General features: G+C 49.3%; 1 protein-coding gene across 1 annotated transcript; it reads right to left on the bottom strand.

Moving 5' to 3' along the window:
- Positions 1–759: 759 nt before the first annotated feature.
- LOC126540778 (beta-1,4-glucuronyltransferase 1-like) lies at positions 760–4,358 on the bottom strand. Its single transcript, XM_050187627.2, has 2 exons — positions 3,082–4,358; positions 760–1,102 (listed from the first exon to the last, which is right to left on the bottom strand). The coding sequence occupies exons 1-2, from the start codon at positions 4,327–4,329 to the stop codon at positions 905–907; spliced, it is 1,446 nt and encodes a 481-aa protein (XP_050043584.2). The 5' UTR covers positions 4,330–4,358; the 3' UTR covers positions 760–904.
- Between the last annotated feature and the right edge of the window lie 15,429 nt (positions 4,359–19,787).

Raw genomic sequence — 19,787 nt, 5'->3', positions numbered from 1 at the left:
CGTCGTGTTTCAGCAATACGAACTCTCAACGTCGCGCGCTTTACGCCTTAAATACTCCTTGAATAATGGTCATTTTCTCTATTTCCTTCGCAATTCTAACACGAAATTCTAAAGGCCAGTTACCGACTGACGAAGAAAGATCTCGATTGAAAAAACTGCTCCGCAGGGCTCGAACGAACTTTTCTGCGGATTTCCTCCCGTAGCGTGTTAGCCGTCGTCTGCTACAGCAGGCCCACCACCGGCGGCGCCACCGTCGAGGCCGCGCCGAGCGGAGGAGGAGGGAAGCGAATGGCGCTACTTTGGGAGATTGAGGGGTTTTAGTCGGCGAGTGAACAACGCTGCTACTTAACACGAGCTCCAGTTCGTATAACTGGGCTTCGTCGCGCTTGTCTGCGAAATGCGCCTGGCACGTAAGATCCTGTACATATCCACTCTCATAGAGAACTGCACCTTTCCTGCAGCTGTCAGAGCTGAAGCAGTGGTCTGGCACCCGAAAAAAATAAAACTCGCAGCCGCGAACTTCAGTCATTCCTTGCTGCAGAAAGCTGTCCTCTGCTACTATATCCCGAGCGTACTTTCGAAAGCACCCGCTCGGTATTCCATCAGTGGCGCCTGTATAGGCGGTGCACTACGTGTATATAGGAAGCGCCGGCTTTCTCCGATGACGCCATAATTAGAGAGCACAGGTGCTTCTGTTGTTTAGAAAGTGTTGGTATATGAGTCTGTACTGCGTAATCAAGAAAACTAGGACACGCAGGGTGCAGCCATTACAACTGCTTTATATAACACATAATATAGAGGCGCTTTATAACATAGATTATACACATTTCTATGTGCTGCAGGAGTTCTCAAGTACTCACAGGCACGCAAGCACGAAAATACATACACGTACCGGACAGGGTTGCTAACAGTCCTTGACAAGCGCTTGGTACCGGGACCGGAGGCGTTTCGCGGCGCGCGCATGGCGCGCATTGTTCTTTCGCACAAAATGAACTATGCGCTTGTCGTCCCTGCCAGATGCGTGTTTAATACCGGGTGCGTGCACCAGGAAAGCATTGTCCAGGATGTGAAAGTCGTAGCCACGTAGGCACATTTCGTAGCTCTGGTAGAAAAGAAAAAAAGAAAGGTAGGCGGGAGGGTTACCGCTTTTGATAAAGCTGCTCTGTGAAGCAAAGGACACTCCACAAATAAAGTCACACGCAACTGGCTTATCCTAAGGCTCTGCGGACAAGTGGGAGTTGGTGAACAAAGTCCAAACGAACGTACTCCTCCTGCTAGCAGCTTGTGCGGTTTCGCTTGCAAATGTCGTCGAAAGATTACAAGTCATGGGTTGTGAATAAAAACAAACAAAAAAAAAACGAAGGAAAGTTGGATAAGCCTACAGCTAGGCGCGCAGCCTACTAGTCAAGGGCGGTATTCTCGGGCCAACAATTTTGGAGGTAGTTTCACATTTCGGGTGCATTCGCGACGCTCGGCAATGTACACGTCGATGCATACGGCAGACAGCGCTCTTGACACAATGCGAAGATAGCGAGCTTGGCACAGCGACAGTAGCGCTCAGTAATTAACGCCATTACCGTTCAGTAACGCCAGTAGCTCTCGGGCGCCACCATAAATATCACACCCGAGAATACCACCCCAGATTTCTATTTGCGCCCCGTAAACTTCTGAAGCCGACTGCACATCTCGGCACTCGCCTGGCACCCTTCTCTCTTTCACTATACTCTGCAGCGAATCGTGTATGCCGATAAATAACGAGAGCCTCTCTCTTTTCTCAGGAGCGAGGATGGGGAGGGGGGCTTTCCAATTTTGCAGCACTGATCCTTGCGTGGAGCTTCCACGGCTTCTGCTCCGTCGGCGTTCCCGCGATCAGAGGCGTACATGGAAGCAGCTTCTTATTCTGGTTCTGGTAAGGTGACGCGACGCGTAGCTGTCGCTGCACGGCGTGGATTGGGCGGGGAGGAACAGAACCGCAAGCTATTGGGGCAAGCAAGGAGGTTATATATATATAACCTCGGTTCGGATGACAGAGACCAGACGTTCGGGTTCCGTTTCCAAAACGTATCGCCAACTTTCTCTTCTCCTTAAACGACGCAGTATGGAACCGCATTTCTTCACCGTCACGTCAACGTTCCTTAGAGTGAGTAAATTTAGCTTGCGTTCTTCAAGAGGGAAACATCGTCGATAACGCGACAAGCTAATGTTGACGTATAACTTCCACTTTATACAGGCTTGGATTCCATGCTGTGCCAAAGCGGTTTGTCAAGTTTTCACAAAAGCTGCACAAGGGGAAAAGAATCGCAGGGCACGTGCTGTGGCATACCTTGTCGTCTTTGCATTTAGATCGCTCTATAAACCGTGTCAAAGAAGTAGATGCCTAGAGGAGTAAACCTACCCGATTCCTCGCCCATCCCCCATTGTGAGTGGGTACATGCGATCTTTTGAATGAACAATGACAACAAGAACAAAAGATCGTCAAAGGAATTTTACGGCGACAATATAGAGCACCGAGTGTGCCACTTCAAATACTTTTTGCAATCAATATTGCGCGAATTGATGCCAGGTTTAGCGCACAGTAACGAGTTCGCAGTAACCTGCAATTAGCTATTAGCTATCGTCGCTGTAGTTGTCAGTGTAGAATGTAGCAAGAAAAACTCCTGCGACAAAGTCATTTGGTGGAGAGAAACACGAGCCCTTCTTTGCTTTAGGATTTTTCCTAGTTTCGGTGCGTGGAAACACGGGAAACCTTTCAGACAGGCTACGTTTGCTACTTTCGATTGCCACACTGTAGACGAGTGTCATGACGAATTTTCATCCACGACCATCGATTTGTAAACACTGGCGCTCCTGACAGCTGGGAATGCAATGCCAACCTACCATATTAAATAGTAGCTGAAAGGCCGTAGGTTAATCGTCACATTAGCAAAACATTCTACACAGGCCAGAAACTTAGAACAAGGCGAATATTGTTTTATCTTAGACCTTATAACCTTGCGAACTTCAAGTGGCATGGTAACGTCACCGCGAAATTCGATCGGTCGTCATCCGCGCGCACCACTGACAACGCTACGTCTCCCATACCTGCGCCATTTTGTCCTTCCTGCCCTCCCAGGTGAGCTCTTCGGCGTAGAAGGGATCGTCGTTGGTACCGATATGGATGGGCTCCCAGAGGTCATTGGAGCGGTCGCGCTTGGTCGTGGTGAAAATGCCCAGCTGGTTCTCGTCGGCTGGAACGTAGTTCACCCACTCCTCTCGCTTGGGGAACTTCTGGCACTCGTCGCAGACCCACTTGTGGAAGAAGATGGCCGTATTGTTGCGCAGCATCTCGACCAGGACTCGCTTGGTCAGGGGCGGCCGCTGCTTGGCCTCCACCTCGAAGACGGGCAGCACGAACACCTGGGGCCCCCCCGCTTCGGTGGCGTTGCGACGCCGGCGCTCGGTGACCAGGCTCAGGAAGCGCGGAATCACGTTGGCGCTCGGGTACAGCTCGATGTCCGATGCGAGAATGTAACGCGTGCGGACCCGGCGCCGCGCAAGGTTCCGGAGCACGTTGATCGGGTAGGTCATCTTGTGCGCCTTGCGGAACTGCGCGTACTCGCGCCGCATCACGTCCGAGGCACACGAACCGTTCCACGACCGGAGAAACGCCGCCGAAGAAGAAGTCTTGACCTTCACTGCCTTCGGCGGCGCGTGCGCTTTGTCAAACACCACGTGCCACGACACGTTCGCGCTCACGCACGGGTCGTCGCAGTGGCGCAGGAAGGCGATCTTGTCCAGCGCCACCGCGTAGTCGGTTCCCGGCGCGTACACGGCCACCGAGACGGGCCCTTGCCATCGGGAGCACAGCACCGGAACGTGCTGCAGGAACTCGTGAGTCGCATGCGTCGTGAGGGTGACGCTCTCGTCAAACGGCACCGAAAGGTCGGAGAGTACGAAGTCCTTTTGCGCTATGTACTTGGGTGGCATGTTCTTGTTTGGCGACGAGATGATCTTCCTGCCGTCGGCAGTGTCACTGTTGATCCGATCGAGATTCGCTGCATTCGGTGCGCGGCTGGCGGTTCGCTTCGACTGTCGGGGCTTCGTGATCAGGAGTTGAGGCTTGGCGACACTTTGCGCATTTTTCATGGGCTTTGGTGGAATCGTGGCACAAATGTCCGAAATATTTCGTCGCGATTGATTGGCAACAACAAGCGCACAGGGTTTCACGTCCGTTCGAGGTGTCTGTAAATAGGCCACATTAGACAGCACGAACAGGACGTTTGCGGTGAGGAAGGCACAATATGCGACGCGGAGCTTGGTCTTGCCGCAGGTTGACATCGCTGCACGCATTCGAAGAGCTGTGGCAACAGGTTCTCGAGGGAAACAAGCCGACCAACCTTATACCCACTTATGGAACACAGCTTATACAAAGCCTTTCGTTTCAGGTGATGCCCGCGCTGCGTCAGAGGGCTCTCGTTCAAGGAAACGTAGAGGCTTGTCGCTAAATACCGATACTCTAATTATGCCGTGTTCATCGATTGAATATTGGATGTTTTTAATATCTAGCTAAGGCGCAAGATGCTCGTTGTGTCTCCCAGTTGGCAAACGTCGAGCCCTGCGACAAAAATGAAGGAATACCTTTCGCACCATACGTATCGCACCCACAAGAAGGACTGACAATGAGCAGGTAAATAATTCAAAATGATAGCAGCTGTTTAAACACAATGTCATGGTGCATTAATGGATCCGCATGATTAATTAAGATTGGTCCTCCGCAGGCCTCATTTAACAACCAGGCGCTCTCGTCCACCGATTTCATTTCTCCTACTAAGTGTTGTCCTGTCAGGAAGGAAGGACGAGCACGAAGGCTTTCAGAAAATTTTACTAAATATGTGCGTCGTGTATTAGTTCCGATACACATGTTCACATCACAAGGAGGAAAGCATTCTTCCTAGACATTATATTGTTAACTGTTTTTAAATAATTAAAATAATTGAACATTTTTTTCTTCTATAGGCTGTGGAGGAGAGTTTTTGGATGCAAAACGGCCTCTCTCAGGCATAGGCAGCATAATTTTTTTCGAGTGATTCAATGAAACTCATGCCGACAAATAAACGCAGATTTAACACGCCACTTGGTTTTAATAGATCAGGAAATGCTTCATGGTGGAGCAAACCGTATGCGGCTAACTCTTGACATCGAGACTACAAGGGAAACAGGATCGGCCAAGTCACTGCCAAGTGTGCGAAGAAGGCGCAAAATAAAGGCGAGATCGTCGACCACACTGCGCGGCGATGAGGTCTCCCTCTCAGTCAGGACCGCGGGCAGCATTCTAGCGCGATGCACACGCACTGGAGATGTCTCATGCCCTCACCTCATATGATGACGCTCGCTAACATCTTCCCGTCCATGCCTTACAGCTGCGAGAGGAGAACTGGGCAGCACCGCTCGAAAACCTGCGTCAGACTCTGTGGCTGCTCCTGATGTGCCACGTCTGCCACATCCAAGGGACGATGGCACCAACTGCCATTTCGCCACCAGGGAGCGCCAGGTCTACGAAGGAAGATGGCTCGGACCATATTCGTCTTATGATAATGATGATGCTCATCTGCTGTGGCACTAACCTATGCACAAAGGGGAATTTACTAAGAATCGGGTGGCGGAAGCACACAAAGGAGACATAGTTATTCTTATGTTCAAGATTGCTTTGAAAAGAGTGAATCGGCGACATGACAGAACATGAGCCATGAGGGAACCGCATAAGCAGAAATAGATATTCTTGGGATGTGACAACTTTATTTGCAATCCGACGATTGGGAGCCCCGGGCCTGGGGCCGCCTAGATGGCCACTGGGAGCTGCTGCGCTCGTGCGGCTTCCTTGGCTCGCTGGACGGCCCAAAGTTGGTCTTGGAGTTCTGAGCTGAGCAGCACGGCCGACCACCCCGCCCGTAGATTTTCCGGGGAGGCTGCCATTTTATCTTGGTATATTTCACATCCCCACAACATGTATTGAAGGGTGGCTCTAACAGACTTGCATAGCTTGCACATATCGCTCCTGTATATATCGGGGTAGAAAGTTTTTAGTTGCACGGGACTCGTATAAGTTTCTGTTTGTTATCGCCTCCAAGTAACGGACTCAGCTCTGTTGAGTTTAGCGTGAGGCGGTGGTAATATTCGCCTCCGATTTTGATAGAATTTGGTAACATCGCTAAATCTTGTTAATCTATCTTGTTCTCTCCAGATTTCCTTCTCCGCGTTCTCTTGACCAATGGAAGTGACTCTTTGCTCAGCTCGGCGAGTAAGACCTCGAGCTTCGCGGTGTGCTACCTCGTTGAGGTTGATTGCGGAAATGCCTGGAGACGTATGCGCCGGGAACCAGAGCAATTGCCTGCCGTTCTTCTCTGCGTTGGAGAATTTTGCTTCATTGACTCTGATGATGTGCCATGCCTCAGGAGAGATCCTACCTTTTGCATAATTTCTAATGGCCGCTTGAGAATCGCTAATGATGTACTGAGCATTCGTGGAGACCAATGCTAGTGCAATGGCTACCTCCTCTGCTGCCTCGGAATATTTGGTATTAACTGATACGCTTGTAAGGGTTTTTTGGGTGTGATCTACGATTACTGCTACGTAGCTATTTCTGTGTGGGTATTCAGCCACGTCTACGAAGGTTGCTCTGTCGTCTGACCCAAAGCTTCGGATCATTTTCTCTGCTCTACTCTTGCGTCTGCCGTCGTTGTAACCTGGATGCATGTTCTTGGGTATATTTGGTACTCGGAGTTTGTCACGAATTTCTCTCGTTATCGTCCTCTTTTCCCCGTGTAGATTGTGGTAATTATTTCCTAGTATGCTTAGTATATGCCGTTCCGTTTTGGTTTTGGTTAGTCGTTCTGCCTGAGATGTTTGTTGTGCTTCTATGAGTTCGTCCAGTGTGTTGTGGAGTCCTAACTTTAGCAAGAGATCCGTGCTCCTACTGATGGGAATCCCTAGTGCTAGTTTGTATGCCTTTTTTATCAGGTTGTTAATTTTAGTCTTTTCAGCTGCAAACCAATTGTGGAAGGCTGCTATGTATGTGATCTGACTAATTACGAATGATTGTATCAGTTGTATGATACTTTCTTCCTTCATACCCTGGTGCTCGTTAGTAATTTGTTTGATTAATCTCATGGTGTTAGTTACCTTTGTGTCTAACTACACTATGGTTTCCCCATTCGTGCCTTTATTCTCGATTACTAGACCCAGCACCTTGCGCTGGTTGACGATTGGGATATTCCGCCCGTTCTTGGTGTGTAGCGTGATTTCCTCATGAGCCTTGTTTCTGTCGTGTCCTTTGGGAGGCCTGCCCCTAAGTGTGGGGCGGTACAAGAGTAGTTAAGATTTCTCTGCAGAGTATGTGAGGCCTGTTCCTATGAGGTGTTCCTTTACTGTGTTAATTGCAGTCTTAAGTCGTTGTTCTATTGATCCGTCGCTGCCATCACAGGTCCAGATAGTAATATAGTCCGCGTAGATTGTGCTATTCAGGGACTCTATGTGATTTAGTTTTTCGGGGAGTACCATCAAGATGAGATTAAACAGCATCGGCGAGATGACAGCGCCTTGCACCACAGTTTACAAACATTGCCTTTGTTGACAGCTCACGACTTGATCGCCCACCCCACAAGCCGATACAGAAAGTGTGCTTACAGCGGGTTTCTGCTGCTAACCTTCTTGTGCTATCGTTTCTTTCTTTTTCTCCAATGAGTTGTGCGAGGAGTGTAGACCCCCCCCCCCCCCCCCCTTGTGCGGAGCAGTTCACTCCAGAGGAGCGAGATGGCGCCAGCGGTGCCGCGCCGCGCGTTGCCTCAGGCGAAGGCGTGCAAAAGCGCTCGAATGCGAAACCTTTACCGCTTCTACCCTCCTACTGTGGGATCAGCTGTCGGAAACGCAACTGGGTTATCACTGACGCGCTGTGCTCCATTCATGCTGCAAAACTTGGAGCGGTAGAGGGACGACGTGTGCTCTAGTTGGCGGCAAGACCAGTGACTGGCATATAGAACAATGGTATGAATCTGTGTGGCCAAGTTCATGGAGCATGGCTACACAAGGGCTGCCCGTGTTGCAGGAAAAAAAACTTGGTCAATCACCAACGTTGTATCACTAACATCCAGAGAAAGAACTTCAACCCCGTAACTTCGGTAAGAGTGAGTACCATTGGCAAAGAGAGTAGCGGCGTCTTATTTGTTTATTTACTTATTTATTTATTTATTTATTACATACCTGCATCGCACGTACGGGCATTACATCAGGGGGGATTACATATTAAAGGAAGAAACAAATGATCACATATATAAAGCGCGATAAAACGCATAATTGTTTTCAATATTAACAATGTCAGGCGAAAGAGCATTTCATTCTCTTATGGATCGAAGAAAAAAAGAATACCTAAAGACGCTGCCCCTAAAAGGGAACTCGGGGTCTTTCACTGCATGTTCGCGTCTCATCGACGTATAAGTATAGGCGACTTGATGTATCTTTCTCTCTCAATCCCTGTTTTTCAATAATAAACAGCGTGAAAAATGTTCAACCTGAGATTTTTTCGTTGGTCTTTTAATGCTTGCCACGATAATTTAATTGTACTTTGTCATATTTAATTTTCTACTATAATTATTAAGAACAAACCTAGCAGCCCTATTCTGTGCTCTTTCAAGGTGTTCCGTGAGATCAGCCGTGTACGGATCCCAACAAATATAACCGTAAGCAAGTAAACTACGAACATAAGTGAAATACAATTGCTCTTTTAATATATCCGGTAATTGACTAAAATTAAGGCCCCGGGAATCACAATGAGCCTATTGCCTTATTCTTAGTATGCGTAATGTGCCTTTTGCATCTTAAGTCAGATGTCATTAAAATTCCTAAATATTTGTATTCGTCAGCCTTTTTTAATGGCACATTACTCAAGGTATAAGTACATGACTGAAATGCGTGCTTCCTTGAAAAGGGGACGTGAACACGTTTTTGAACATTCAGTGACAGTTCCCATGTATTGGGCCATGTTGCTATAATGTCTAAATTAGTCTGTAATGATGAAATATCACTTGCGTTATCTCTGACTCTATATATCACGCAGTCATCCGCAAACATTCTAAATGAAGACGTAAGGTCAGTTTCAACGTCATTAATAAACAGAAAAAACAAAAGGGGACCCAAAACAGATCCCTCAGGAACACCTGAGGTCACTGGAACATATACAGAAGAAGAACCGTTGAGAACCACAGGCTGCTGTCTTGTGCAAAGATATTCAGCACTCCAAGCTATGACACTGTTCAATTTTTAGGTCCTCAGTTTTGAGATCAGAAGATCATTTGCAACCAAATCGAAGACTTTTTTGAAATCTAGAAATATACAGTCTATTATTTTGGTTTGGTCTACCGCCGAGGCCAGATCATGAAAGAATTCTACTAACTTGTAGAACATGAAAAACCTTGTCGAAAACCATGCCGACCAGAGGCTAGAATATTGTGTTTAACTAAGTGCGACATCATTGAAGTATAAATTACGTGTAAGTAGGCATAGTAAGTCCCTCGCACGTTATCTACGCACATCTACCCCATCTACCCCAACAGCATTGAAAATTACGCCCACTCTATCGCCACGTATCAAAAATAATGGAATGGAATGGAGCGCTGCTGCCGCGTTTCCTCGCGCCAGAGTTTTGAAAGCCAGTTTCCGCGTTGATCGAGTCAAATGTGTTTATGTTTGTTTGTGCGCGCGTCATACCTTGCTTATTAATTTATTTAGTGTGCCTATGTCTACAAGTTTGTACGGTCAATAAAGCTACTGAAACTACTGAAAAAAGGCTGAAACACACAAGCTACACGACCAATCTGGAAGTGATGCCAATGCGTTGTCAGTATTCCGGTGAAATCCATCACTGCTCGGCGGATCAACGAGGATGGCTCCGTCGCGGAGCCGCTTGATCGCTATCGACCAGTGGAATAACGCAAACTTGCACTAAATTGACCGGTAGAATTCAATTTCTTTACAACGGAGCGAGAAAACGTGCTCCAGATCAACCAGTGGAATTCACCATTATATGTACGCGTATACACGTCTGGTCTGGTGTCGTCCTCGTTATGCTATTCTGTGATTAGAAATAAACAACTGGCCACTTCGTTCTCTCATGCCGCCGATTCACTGTTTTAAGACGAAGAAGGTAGGCTTATAAGAAAAACAAGAGGTGTGCCTCAGGGATTAGTAGTTTCACCTGTACTATTTAATATTTTACTGAGCAGAATCCCTATTCACCCAGGTGTCAGTACCTACGTTTATGCTGATGACATTGCCTTTTTTGATATGGCTAGTGACATATACTCTCTTTACGAAATTTTGCAGTCGTATCTAAGGGAACTGGAAGGCTGGCTGGATAGCTTACACTTAAACCTGAATGCTAATAAGTGTGCTATTCTTGTTTTTCCCGTTAAAGACCATATACATATCGCTTAACTATCATCTCGAAGATAACCCACAAGTAGAGTCACTCAAGTACCTTGGAGTTATTTATAACGGAAATCTTAACTGGGAGCCGCATATTGAATATATTGATACAAAAGGAGCTCGTACAATGGGAATTTTGCCCAAGTTGAGCAATCGAAGAACAGGTATGCGAAGAAAATCCCTTTTGATGGTATATAAAATGTACATTCTTCCAGTTTTAGAATTTGGCTGTGTTTTATTCTCAGGTGTTCCATCATACAAGCTTCAGCCGCTAGTTTTATTCGCTGTCCAAACATTTCTTACAGAATCCAAACGAATGCTGTTAGGCCGCTCATCTCTCGAGCATGCAGAATGGACGGTGTAGGGCTGCATGATTGTTTTGTACATACTTTTGCAGTGCCGCGAGTTGCCCATGTGTTTTGTGAATGGGGAGGCGTCCACCCCTCAGCGCGTCGGGCAGCAACCGTTTCTGTTTTTGAGGGGTCGGACGGCCCGCGTGGTGTCGGGTGACGAGCCGAGGCGCGCGCCGGGGGGGGGGGGGGGGGGGGGGCGCAGTGCGGAGGCGGAAAACGGATTCGGAGAACTTGCTCTTACGCGCGCTGTGTTGACATTCCGCCGATGGTCATAATAGGGCCACGCGGACAAACCTCGAGTGGGACGGTGGTATACGCGACGTTGTGGCGCCGGCTCCCGAGTCCCCTGCTGGTTAGAGACGCAGCTACTAGCAATGTTGACCACGCGTTGCGCGTACGGAGCGGGGGGTGGTTCACGCCCCTACGCATTCGGGCGGCAGCCACGTGCATCTTGTTTTGAGCGCTGAGGAGAGCCCGCTTGGTGTCGTGTTACAAGTTGCAGTGGGCGCCGTAGAGAGGGGCGCGGTGCGCATGCGGAGGCCGCGTTCGGAGAACTTCGTTTTAAGAACACCGAGTCCGGGTGCCGCCAGCGGTCATTATTTTTCTACAAGGAAAGACCTTGAGGGAGGCTGCGGTACGCGGTGTTGGGACACCAGCGCCCGAGCCCCCTGCTGGCTAGAAACGCCGCTGAGGTGCGAGATGGCCACAATAAATCGTGCGTGCCTGGCGTGTTTGCCGAGGCCGTCACTGACCACGTGTAAATAGGAGAGGGAAACGAAGCTGTGGGAAGAGGGAAAACAGGGTGGTTTTCCAATACATTTACTTTTGAGAGTAAGCCCATCCCTTTGGGTAACCCGCCGTGGTTGCTCAGTGGCTATGGTGTTGGGCTGCTGAGCACGAGGTCGCGGGATCGAATCGCGGCCGCGGCGGCCGCATTTCGATGGGGGCGAAATGCGAAAACACCCGTGTGCTTAGATTTAGGTGCACGTTAAAGAACTCCAGGTGGTCAAAATTTCCGGAGCCCTCCACTACGGCGTGCCTCATAATCAGAAAGTGGTTTTGGCACGTAAAACCCCAAATATTATTATTATTATCCCTTTGGGTTGTGGCTTAAGAAACTGTCAACTCTCATTGGCAACTGCTTCCGTGGGATGGGCTGACGACCCTACCGCCCCTTTTCTTTGTCTCTTCCAACTATAACAATCGAGACGAGGTGCTTGTTCCTCAGTCTAGGCTGTAATCACTAAACCTGATAGAACAGTAAGACTCCGTACGATGCAACGCTAGTCTGGGCCGTAACCACTTAGTGGTAGAACAGTGAGACTCGGTTGGTAGTATGTAGTGACAGTTGTCCTAGGCTCTAACTTAAGAAAAGTAGAAGAGTAAGGCGCTGTTTACTTGTGTGTTTTGTATCAGTGTTCTTTTGCTAACTCTGTATTTGACTGTGTAAATATTTCCGTCGCAATATATCTTCAAGTTTTGTTACCTCCAACCTGCCTCCTGCCTCATCAACGCCGATAATCACCTTGAAGAGACTTTGGTCGACTTCAAGGAGAAAAGAACACAAAACTTAACTGGCGCAGTCGACAGGATCGGCGAGCTCTACAACATCGAATGCTGGACCAGTGGTGAGAAGATCAAGCCATCCAACGACCACCTCCGGCACCTTCGAGAAGATCTCACAGCAGCCAAGCCCGGCACCGTGGAGGAGATCCGGAAACGACAGTGCATTCAGCAAAGGGTGAGCAGGATTTCTTGCGTCTTTCCTAGGTTGGCATGGCAGTTGATGTGTAGAGCAGATGGTGAGGACACGCAGGGGCACAGAGACAATGGAGTCTAACGGAGTTGAGGGTGCGATTGTGGCGGAAATGGATCGGAATCAGGAGTTATCAAATGACGATATGCTAAATTCCGATAAGTCAAATGAAGTGAGAGCACCCAGTCAGAGGCAGGAATTGTCGCAGCAGGCATCTCAGCCTTTGCAAATTCCGAATGATACAAGAACGCTTGAACTTGAAATTCAAAGGCTCAATGCTCAGACTACTTGTATACAGCTTCAGATTGAGTACGAAAGGCTGTTGCAGGCAAGGACGAATGCTGAACGTCTCAATGGCACGTCGTCCAGCACTGGGTCGGAGCGGGGCGATCCGAGGCGAATGGGCTTCGACGCCGTCGAGCAATGCGCAAAAGTGCTGAAAGGGTTCCGCCTGCCGTGTGACGCGGATGTACCCTTATGGTTTGAGGAGGTAGAAAGACTTTTTGCTACTTGCGGGGTACCGTATGAGAGTCGCGTGCATTTAGTAATGCCAGCTCTAACTGAGCGCGTTCGCTACCTACTGCGTAACCTCAACCAGGAAGAGAGTACAGATTACGAGTCAGTTAAACAGGCAGTGTTGATGGAACTGAAGCTTTCTCCCGCGGAGTGTCTGCAGAGGTTTGAGAGAGCAGTGAAGCGGAAGGAGGAGACGTGGTCACAGTTCGCGTCGCGAGTGAAAACGTATTTCTCCGACTACCTTCAAGTAAGAGGGGCCGACAGCGTAGAAGTTATGGCAGAACTCATGGTAGCGGATCGTATAAAAGCGGGCCTTAGTATAGAGGGTCTTGAATACGTGAGGCTTCGAGAAGGTGAGGGATGGCTTAAGCCACCTGAGATTGCCAAAGTACTACAAACTTTGGAACAAGCGAAAGGCAAAGGATACGCCTCAAAATCATCAGCGGCAGAGATGGGGCAAAAGCCGACGCGAGTAGCGAAAAGCGCCCTCAAGTGCCACGTATGTCACAGCTCAGGCCATTTCGCTAAGGATTGCCCGAAGTCCAATGACAAGGAAAATCAGCCAAGGAAGGCTACCGAGCCAAGGCAGAGGGCACAAAAGGTGGCGATAGCCCACGAGACGGGAAGTGAGATACCTGATGGAGTTCTTACTGCAAAGGTAGAGGCCTTGAAACACAAAGGTGAAGGCATGACTAACCTGCAGTTGATCCCTATCTCATGCGGAAACGTATCCACAGATGCGATTCTAGATACGGGGAGTGAAATAACTGTAATACGCGAGAGTCTGCTTCCGCAAAGTATTGTGGAGCCTTCAGGCAAGATACGATTGGTGTCTGCATTTGGTAAAACTATTGAGGCAAAGCTAGCAACGTTGCCGGTAAAGTTAAATAGCCCGCAAATGGCAGCGGAACCTCAAAACGTTGACCTACTCTGCGCGTTGACTAATGAGCTCGTCGAGGGCACAGATTGTTTGTTGACCAAGGAAGATTGGGGACATTTGTTGAGGGCCAGCAGCTCTCTGGAATCCATTGTAGCACCGGCCGAGCCTGCTCAGAGGATAGAGCGATCAAATGAGAAAGCCGAGGCAGTGGCCTGCAACGTTACTTTGGAGGAGGAAGGTGTTTCTGGAGAAGTTGAGCTAGTTGATGAAGAGAGGGATGAGTCAATAAGCCAGAGAGAAGAGTTCCGCAGATTGCAGCTAGCTGACGCCACCTTAAAGAAAGGGTGGGAAGATGCTCGGAGTGGGAAATCCGGCATGTTCGTCTCTGATGGACTCTTATACCACTGGGACTCAGTAGTAGGCACCCGAGTGAGACAACTAGTTGTTCCGAAAGACAAGCGCAGTGAGGTGATGCATTTGGCTCACGAGTGACTATGCGGAGGGCACCTAGGCCCAAAGAAAACTAAAGCGCGCATTAGGTATAATTTTTTTTGGCCTGGCATGGAGAAGGAGGTATTAGAGCCTTGTCGCTCATGCCATGATTGTCAAATTCGCTCTGACAGGCGTCGCACGGACAGAGTACCGATAACTCCTCTCACTAGGCCAGAGCACCCTTTTCAAATTGTCAACGTGGATATCATTGGACCCTTAGACACACCGTCAGCGAGAGGCCATAGGTACGCACTATGCTTGGTGGACATTTGCACGAGGTGGCCAGAGGTTGTCCCACTGCGCTCTTTGACAGCTAAGGCGACTTGCGACGCGTTGATTGAAATTTTCAGTCGCACTGGCGTTCCGGAAATGATCTGTTCCGACCAGGGCACTAATTTCAAATCACAGCTCACACAGTCGATGCTCGAGAAATTAGGTTGCGCACCAAGGTTCTCAACCCCAGAGCACCCAGAGAGTAATGGAGTCGTAGAAAGATGGAACAGGGTATTGAAAAACATGTTGTTCCATGTCATTCAAAAAGACTCGAAGAATTGGGACAAATTGATCCCGCTTGTATTATGGGCTTATCGGGAAGTTCCCCATGAGGTTACCGGCGTGGCTCCGTTCCGTCTGTTGTATGGAAGAAACCCCACGGGACCGCTTCTAATACTACAGCGGACGTGGACGGGAGAACTGACGGTACCTGCAACTTTAAGAGAGAACCCCGCTAAGTGTTTACAGCAACTTCGGGAGCAACTCGAGACCGCTGCTAATATCGCTGAGCTAACTAGTGCAACACGTCAGGACAGCTATGTTGGTGCCTATAATCGCAGCACCAGACACAAAGCTTTTAAGGTTGGCGACAAAGTGCTGGTATTCGACAACGATCGGAATGGTAAGATGGCACCTAAGTGGCTGGGCCCGTTCACAGTGGTTGGATGTGTGCGACGGCATTCTTATCGGGTTGAAACAGTAGAGGGTAAAGTGAAAAGTATTCACGCCAACTACATTCGACCATACTATGCAAGAGTCAGCCATATTGGGGTCATTTTCGATCAGGACCATGACTTTGGGGAGGTAGAATATGCTCCGCAACCTACAACTATAAGGCGCGAAGAGTTGGCGGTGACAAGCGAAAAGGTTGCTCACCTAGATGCTGATTCCCAGACGGAAATAGAGGCTGTATTTCAAAGGCATCGCGCACTCTTTGACGGCATTCCGGGTATGGCAAATGTGGGTCAACATAGGATAGAATTAGAACCAGGGCACCAGCCAAGGAAGACGTTCCCTTATCGGATACCTGAGCTGTTAAAGAAAGAAGTCAGCCGGCAAGTTGGTGAACTTTTGGCTTGGAAACTGATCTATCCTACTGAAAGCGAATTTGCGCATCCGGTAGTATGCGTAGGGAAAAAGGATGGGACAATCCGCATGTGTGTAGATTACCGTGCGCTAAATGCCGTCACCAAAGTGGATGCGTTCCCTATGATGAATCCTCAAGAATTGATTTTCAGAGTGTGAAGAGCACAGTTCATTACGGTGATAGACCTTAGGCGCGGATACTGGCAGGTGCCGATGGAAGAGAAGAGTCAGAATTTCACCGCGTTTGTAACGCATGAAGGTCAATATGCTTGGAAAGTGATGCCGTTCGGGCTAAAAAATTCAGCCGCGACCTTTCAGAGAATGGTGAACAAGCTCTTATCGCAACATCAGACATACGCCACGGCATACCTAGATGATATTGCCATTTTCTCTAGCACGTGGCAGGAGCACTTAAAGCATCTCGACATTATCCTTCAGGTCCTAGAAAAGGTTGGGCTGAAAGCCAGTCCGGAAAAGTGTCAGGTTGCACAATCCCACATTCATTACCTCGGGCATATTGTCGGTTCAGGGACGCACGCACCAGACCCAGAGAAAATAGCTGCAATTAAGAATCTGGTGCCACCACGCACTAAAAAGGAGCTACGCAGCCTGCTAGGACTGTGCGGCTACTATCGCGAGTACGTCAGAGCATATGCAGAGGTGGCGAACCCGCTCACGCGGTTAACAAAGAAAGCGGTACCCAATAGCATACCCTGGCCAGAGGAAGCTCAGACGGCATTTGAGACACTGAAACAGTCCCTGTGCGAGGCCGTGGCGCTCAGCACTCCGGACCCATCTGAGCCCTACTGGCTTTTCACAGACGCATCAGCTACGGCGGCGGGCGCTTGTTTGGCGCAAATGACAGCCGAGGGAAAGGAGAGGCCTATTGCCTTTGCCAGCCACCGCTTCACGCCGACTCAGACGCGATGGTCGACAATTGAGAGGGAAGCGTTTGCTATTATATGGGCCTTAAAGAAGTTTGACTACTGGCTTTTTGGTGCCATGATAAACGTTGTTTCCGACCACAATCCATTGTCGTACCTTACAACTTCGACTCCACACGGGGCAGAATTGACAAGATGGGCGCTGGCTTTACAGCGATATCACGTGTCAGTGCAACATCGGAAGGGTGTCAGCAATGGTAACGCGGATGCTTTGTCCAGGCTTCACAACAGGTCATGGAAGCCAGCGTAATACTATAGTGCCATGCCAACTGGATGGGCGTGAATGTTCCTGCTCACCTGGCGCTGTATATTGCGGACTTTGTGAGTGCCGATTCAAGACACAGAGACACTAGAGTGCTCTTATAGCTTGGAACTGCAATCGTGTGCTTAATTGTTTGATGACATGTATTGTGTATTTCTTTTTACTCTCTTCTTGCTTTATTATTTGAAAGTGTTTGTTGTTGTGACGTAATTAGGCCAGGGTGTGGTTCGAAAGTTCATTACGTAATCGCGGCAGTGATTTATCGTATCACTGAGCGAAAATCAGCCCAGTATACTCTTTAGGGGGAACGTGTTAGGCCGCTCATCTCTCGAGCATGCAGAATGGACGGTGTAGGGCTGCATGATTGTTTTGTACATACTTTTGCAGTGCCGCGAGTTGCCCATGTGTTTTGTGAATGGGGAGGCGTCCACCCCCCAGCGCGTCGGGCAGCAACCGTTTCTGTTTTTGAGGGGTCGGACGGCTCGCGTGGTGTCGGGTGACGAGCCGAGGCGCGCGCCGGGGAGGGGGGGGGGGGGGGCGCGGTGGGGAGGCGGAAAACGGATTCGGAGAACTTGCTCTTACGCGCGCTGTGTTGACATTCCGCCGATGGTCATAATAGGGCCACGCGGACAAACCTCGAGTGGGACGGTGGTATACGCGACGTTGTGGCGCCGGCTCCCGAGTCCCCTGCTGGTTAGAGACGCAGCTGCTAGCAATGTTGACCACGCGTTGCGCGTACGGAGCGGGGGGGGGGGGGGGTTCACGCCCCTACGCATTCGGGCGGCAGCCACGTGCATCTTGTTTTGAGCGCTGAGGAGAGCCCGCTTGGTGTCGTGTTACAACTTGCAGTGCGCGCCATAGAGAGGGGCGCGGTGCGCATGCGGAGGCCGCGTTCGGAGAACTTCGTTTAAGAACACCGAGTCCGGATGCCGCCAGCGGTCATTATTTTTCTACAAGGAAAGACCTTGAGGGAGACTGCGGTACGCGGTGTTGGGACACCAGCGCCCGAGCCCCCTGCTGGCTAGAAACGCCGCTGAGGTGCGAGATGGCCGCAATAAATCGTGCGTGCCTGGCGTGTTTGCCGAGGCCGTCACTGACCACGTGTAAATAGGAGAGGGAAACGAAGCTGTGGGAAGAGGGAAAACAGGGTGGTTTTCCAATACATTTACTTTTGAGAGTAAGCCCATCCCTTTGGGTTGTGGCTTAAGAAACTGTCAACTCTCATTGGCAACTGCTTCCGTGGGATGGGCTGACGACCCTACCACCCCTTTTCTTTGTCTCTTCCAACTATAACAATCGAGACGAGGTGCTTGTTCCTCAGTCTAGGCTGTAATCACTAAACCTGATAGAACAGTAAGACTCCGTACGATGCAACGCTAGTCTGGGCCGTAACCACTTAGTGGTAGAACAGTGAGACTCGGTTGGTCGTATGTAGCGACAGTTGACCTAGGCTCTAACTTAAGAAGAGTAGAAGAGTAAGGCGCGGTTTACTTGTGTGTTTTGTATCAGTGTTCTTTTGCTAACTCTGTATTTGACTGTGTAAATATTTCCGTTGCAATATATCTTCAAGTTTTGTTACCTCCAACCTGCCTCCTGCTTCATCAACGCCGATAATCACCTTGAAGAGACTTTGGTCGACTTCAAGGAGAAAAGAACACAAAACTTAACTAATGCCATGCTAAATTCTATCTTTTTATTTTTGTATTTTTAGATTCATTATTACTCATTCAATATGACCTTCCTGATTTCATTTTAACAGATAATTCTACGCTATTCAATGCTAGTTCCATAGATATTCGGAAATGTATGCTCCATATTAATTTGGAATAATGCACCCATTTCTTGGCCAATCCCCCATCGTGAGTAGGAGCTACGCACGTGATAGGCAACAACAACAACAATCTGCGGATCTCACGCGCTGTGAGAATTCATTGGTGCTTGTTGGTGATAATCACCATCAAGGGATGCCGACGCTGGAGCGACGACGATGGCATGACGACAGCGGCGTGAGCGCAACGTCATGCCGATGTTAGAAGGATGCCGATGGTATCACGGCGAAGTATTGACGACTTCGGAGCAACTGCGGCATGACGACGCTACATTGACAACGACATGACGATGGCCAAATGACTATGCGACGGCGATGGAATGACGATCATGGGATGACGACCACGTGACGACAACGTAATGCCGATGCTAGAACGATGCCGATGGTATGACGACAAAAACATGACGGCGAAGGTGCGACAATGATAACGGAGCTGGAATGTCGATCACGGCATGGCGACAATGGGATGACGATCGATGCTACAGTGACTACACTGGTATACCCACGATGGTATGGCGATACTTGAATGACGACGACTGTATGACGTCGACGGCATGATGACGAAGGCACGACTGAGTTATCACTACGACAAAATGTCGACAGCGGCTCCACGGCGGCTCTGCGACGCCGGACTGGTGACGAAGGAGTGACGTTGAAGGTATGACAATGACGGCTCGAAGATGTCGGCGTGAGGACAATAACATGACAACGCAGTGACAGCGTCAGAGTGAACACAACGAAAGTATGACGATGACGTGACAACGAATGAATGATCACGCTGGCGCGAAATCGATGTAATGACGACGACGGCGTGATAACGACGGTGTGTTGCCGTTGAAGCTCACGTCCGCTTTAAGTGCATCACCTGCGGGTCGTCTTAGTATTCACATTATCCGGTGTTTGCACAATGTCCGGTACTGGCCTACTGTGCAAAACGGTCTC

The sequence above is a fragment of the Dermacentor andersoni genome, chromosome 3 (genome assembly GCF_023375885.2).
Source record: "Dermacentor andersoni chromosome 3, qqDerAnde1_hic_scaffold, whole genome shotgun sequence".
In the NCBI taxonomy this organism is placed as follows: domain Eukaryota; kingdom Metazoa; phylum Arthropoda; class Arachnida; order Ixodida; family Ixodidae; genus Dermacentor; species Dermacentor andersoni.
The sequence above is the reverse complement of the archived record's forward strand: the minus strand, read 5'-3'. Positions and strand labels throughout refer to the sequence as shown.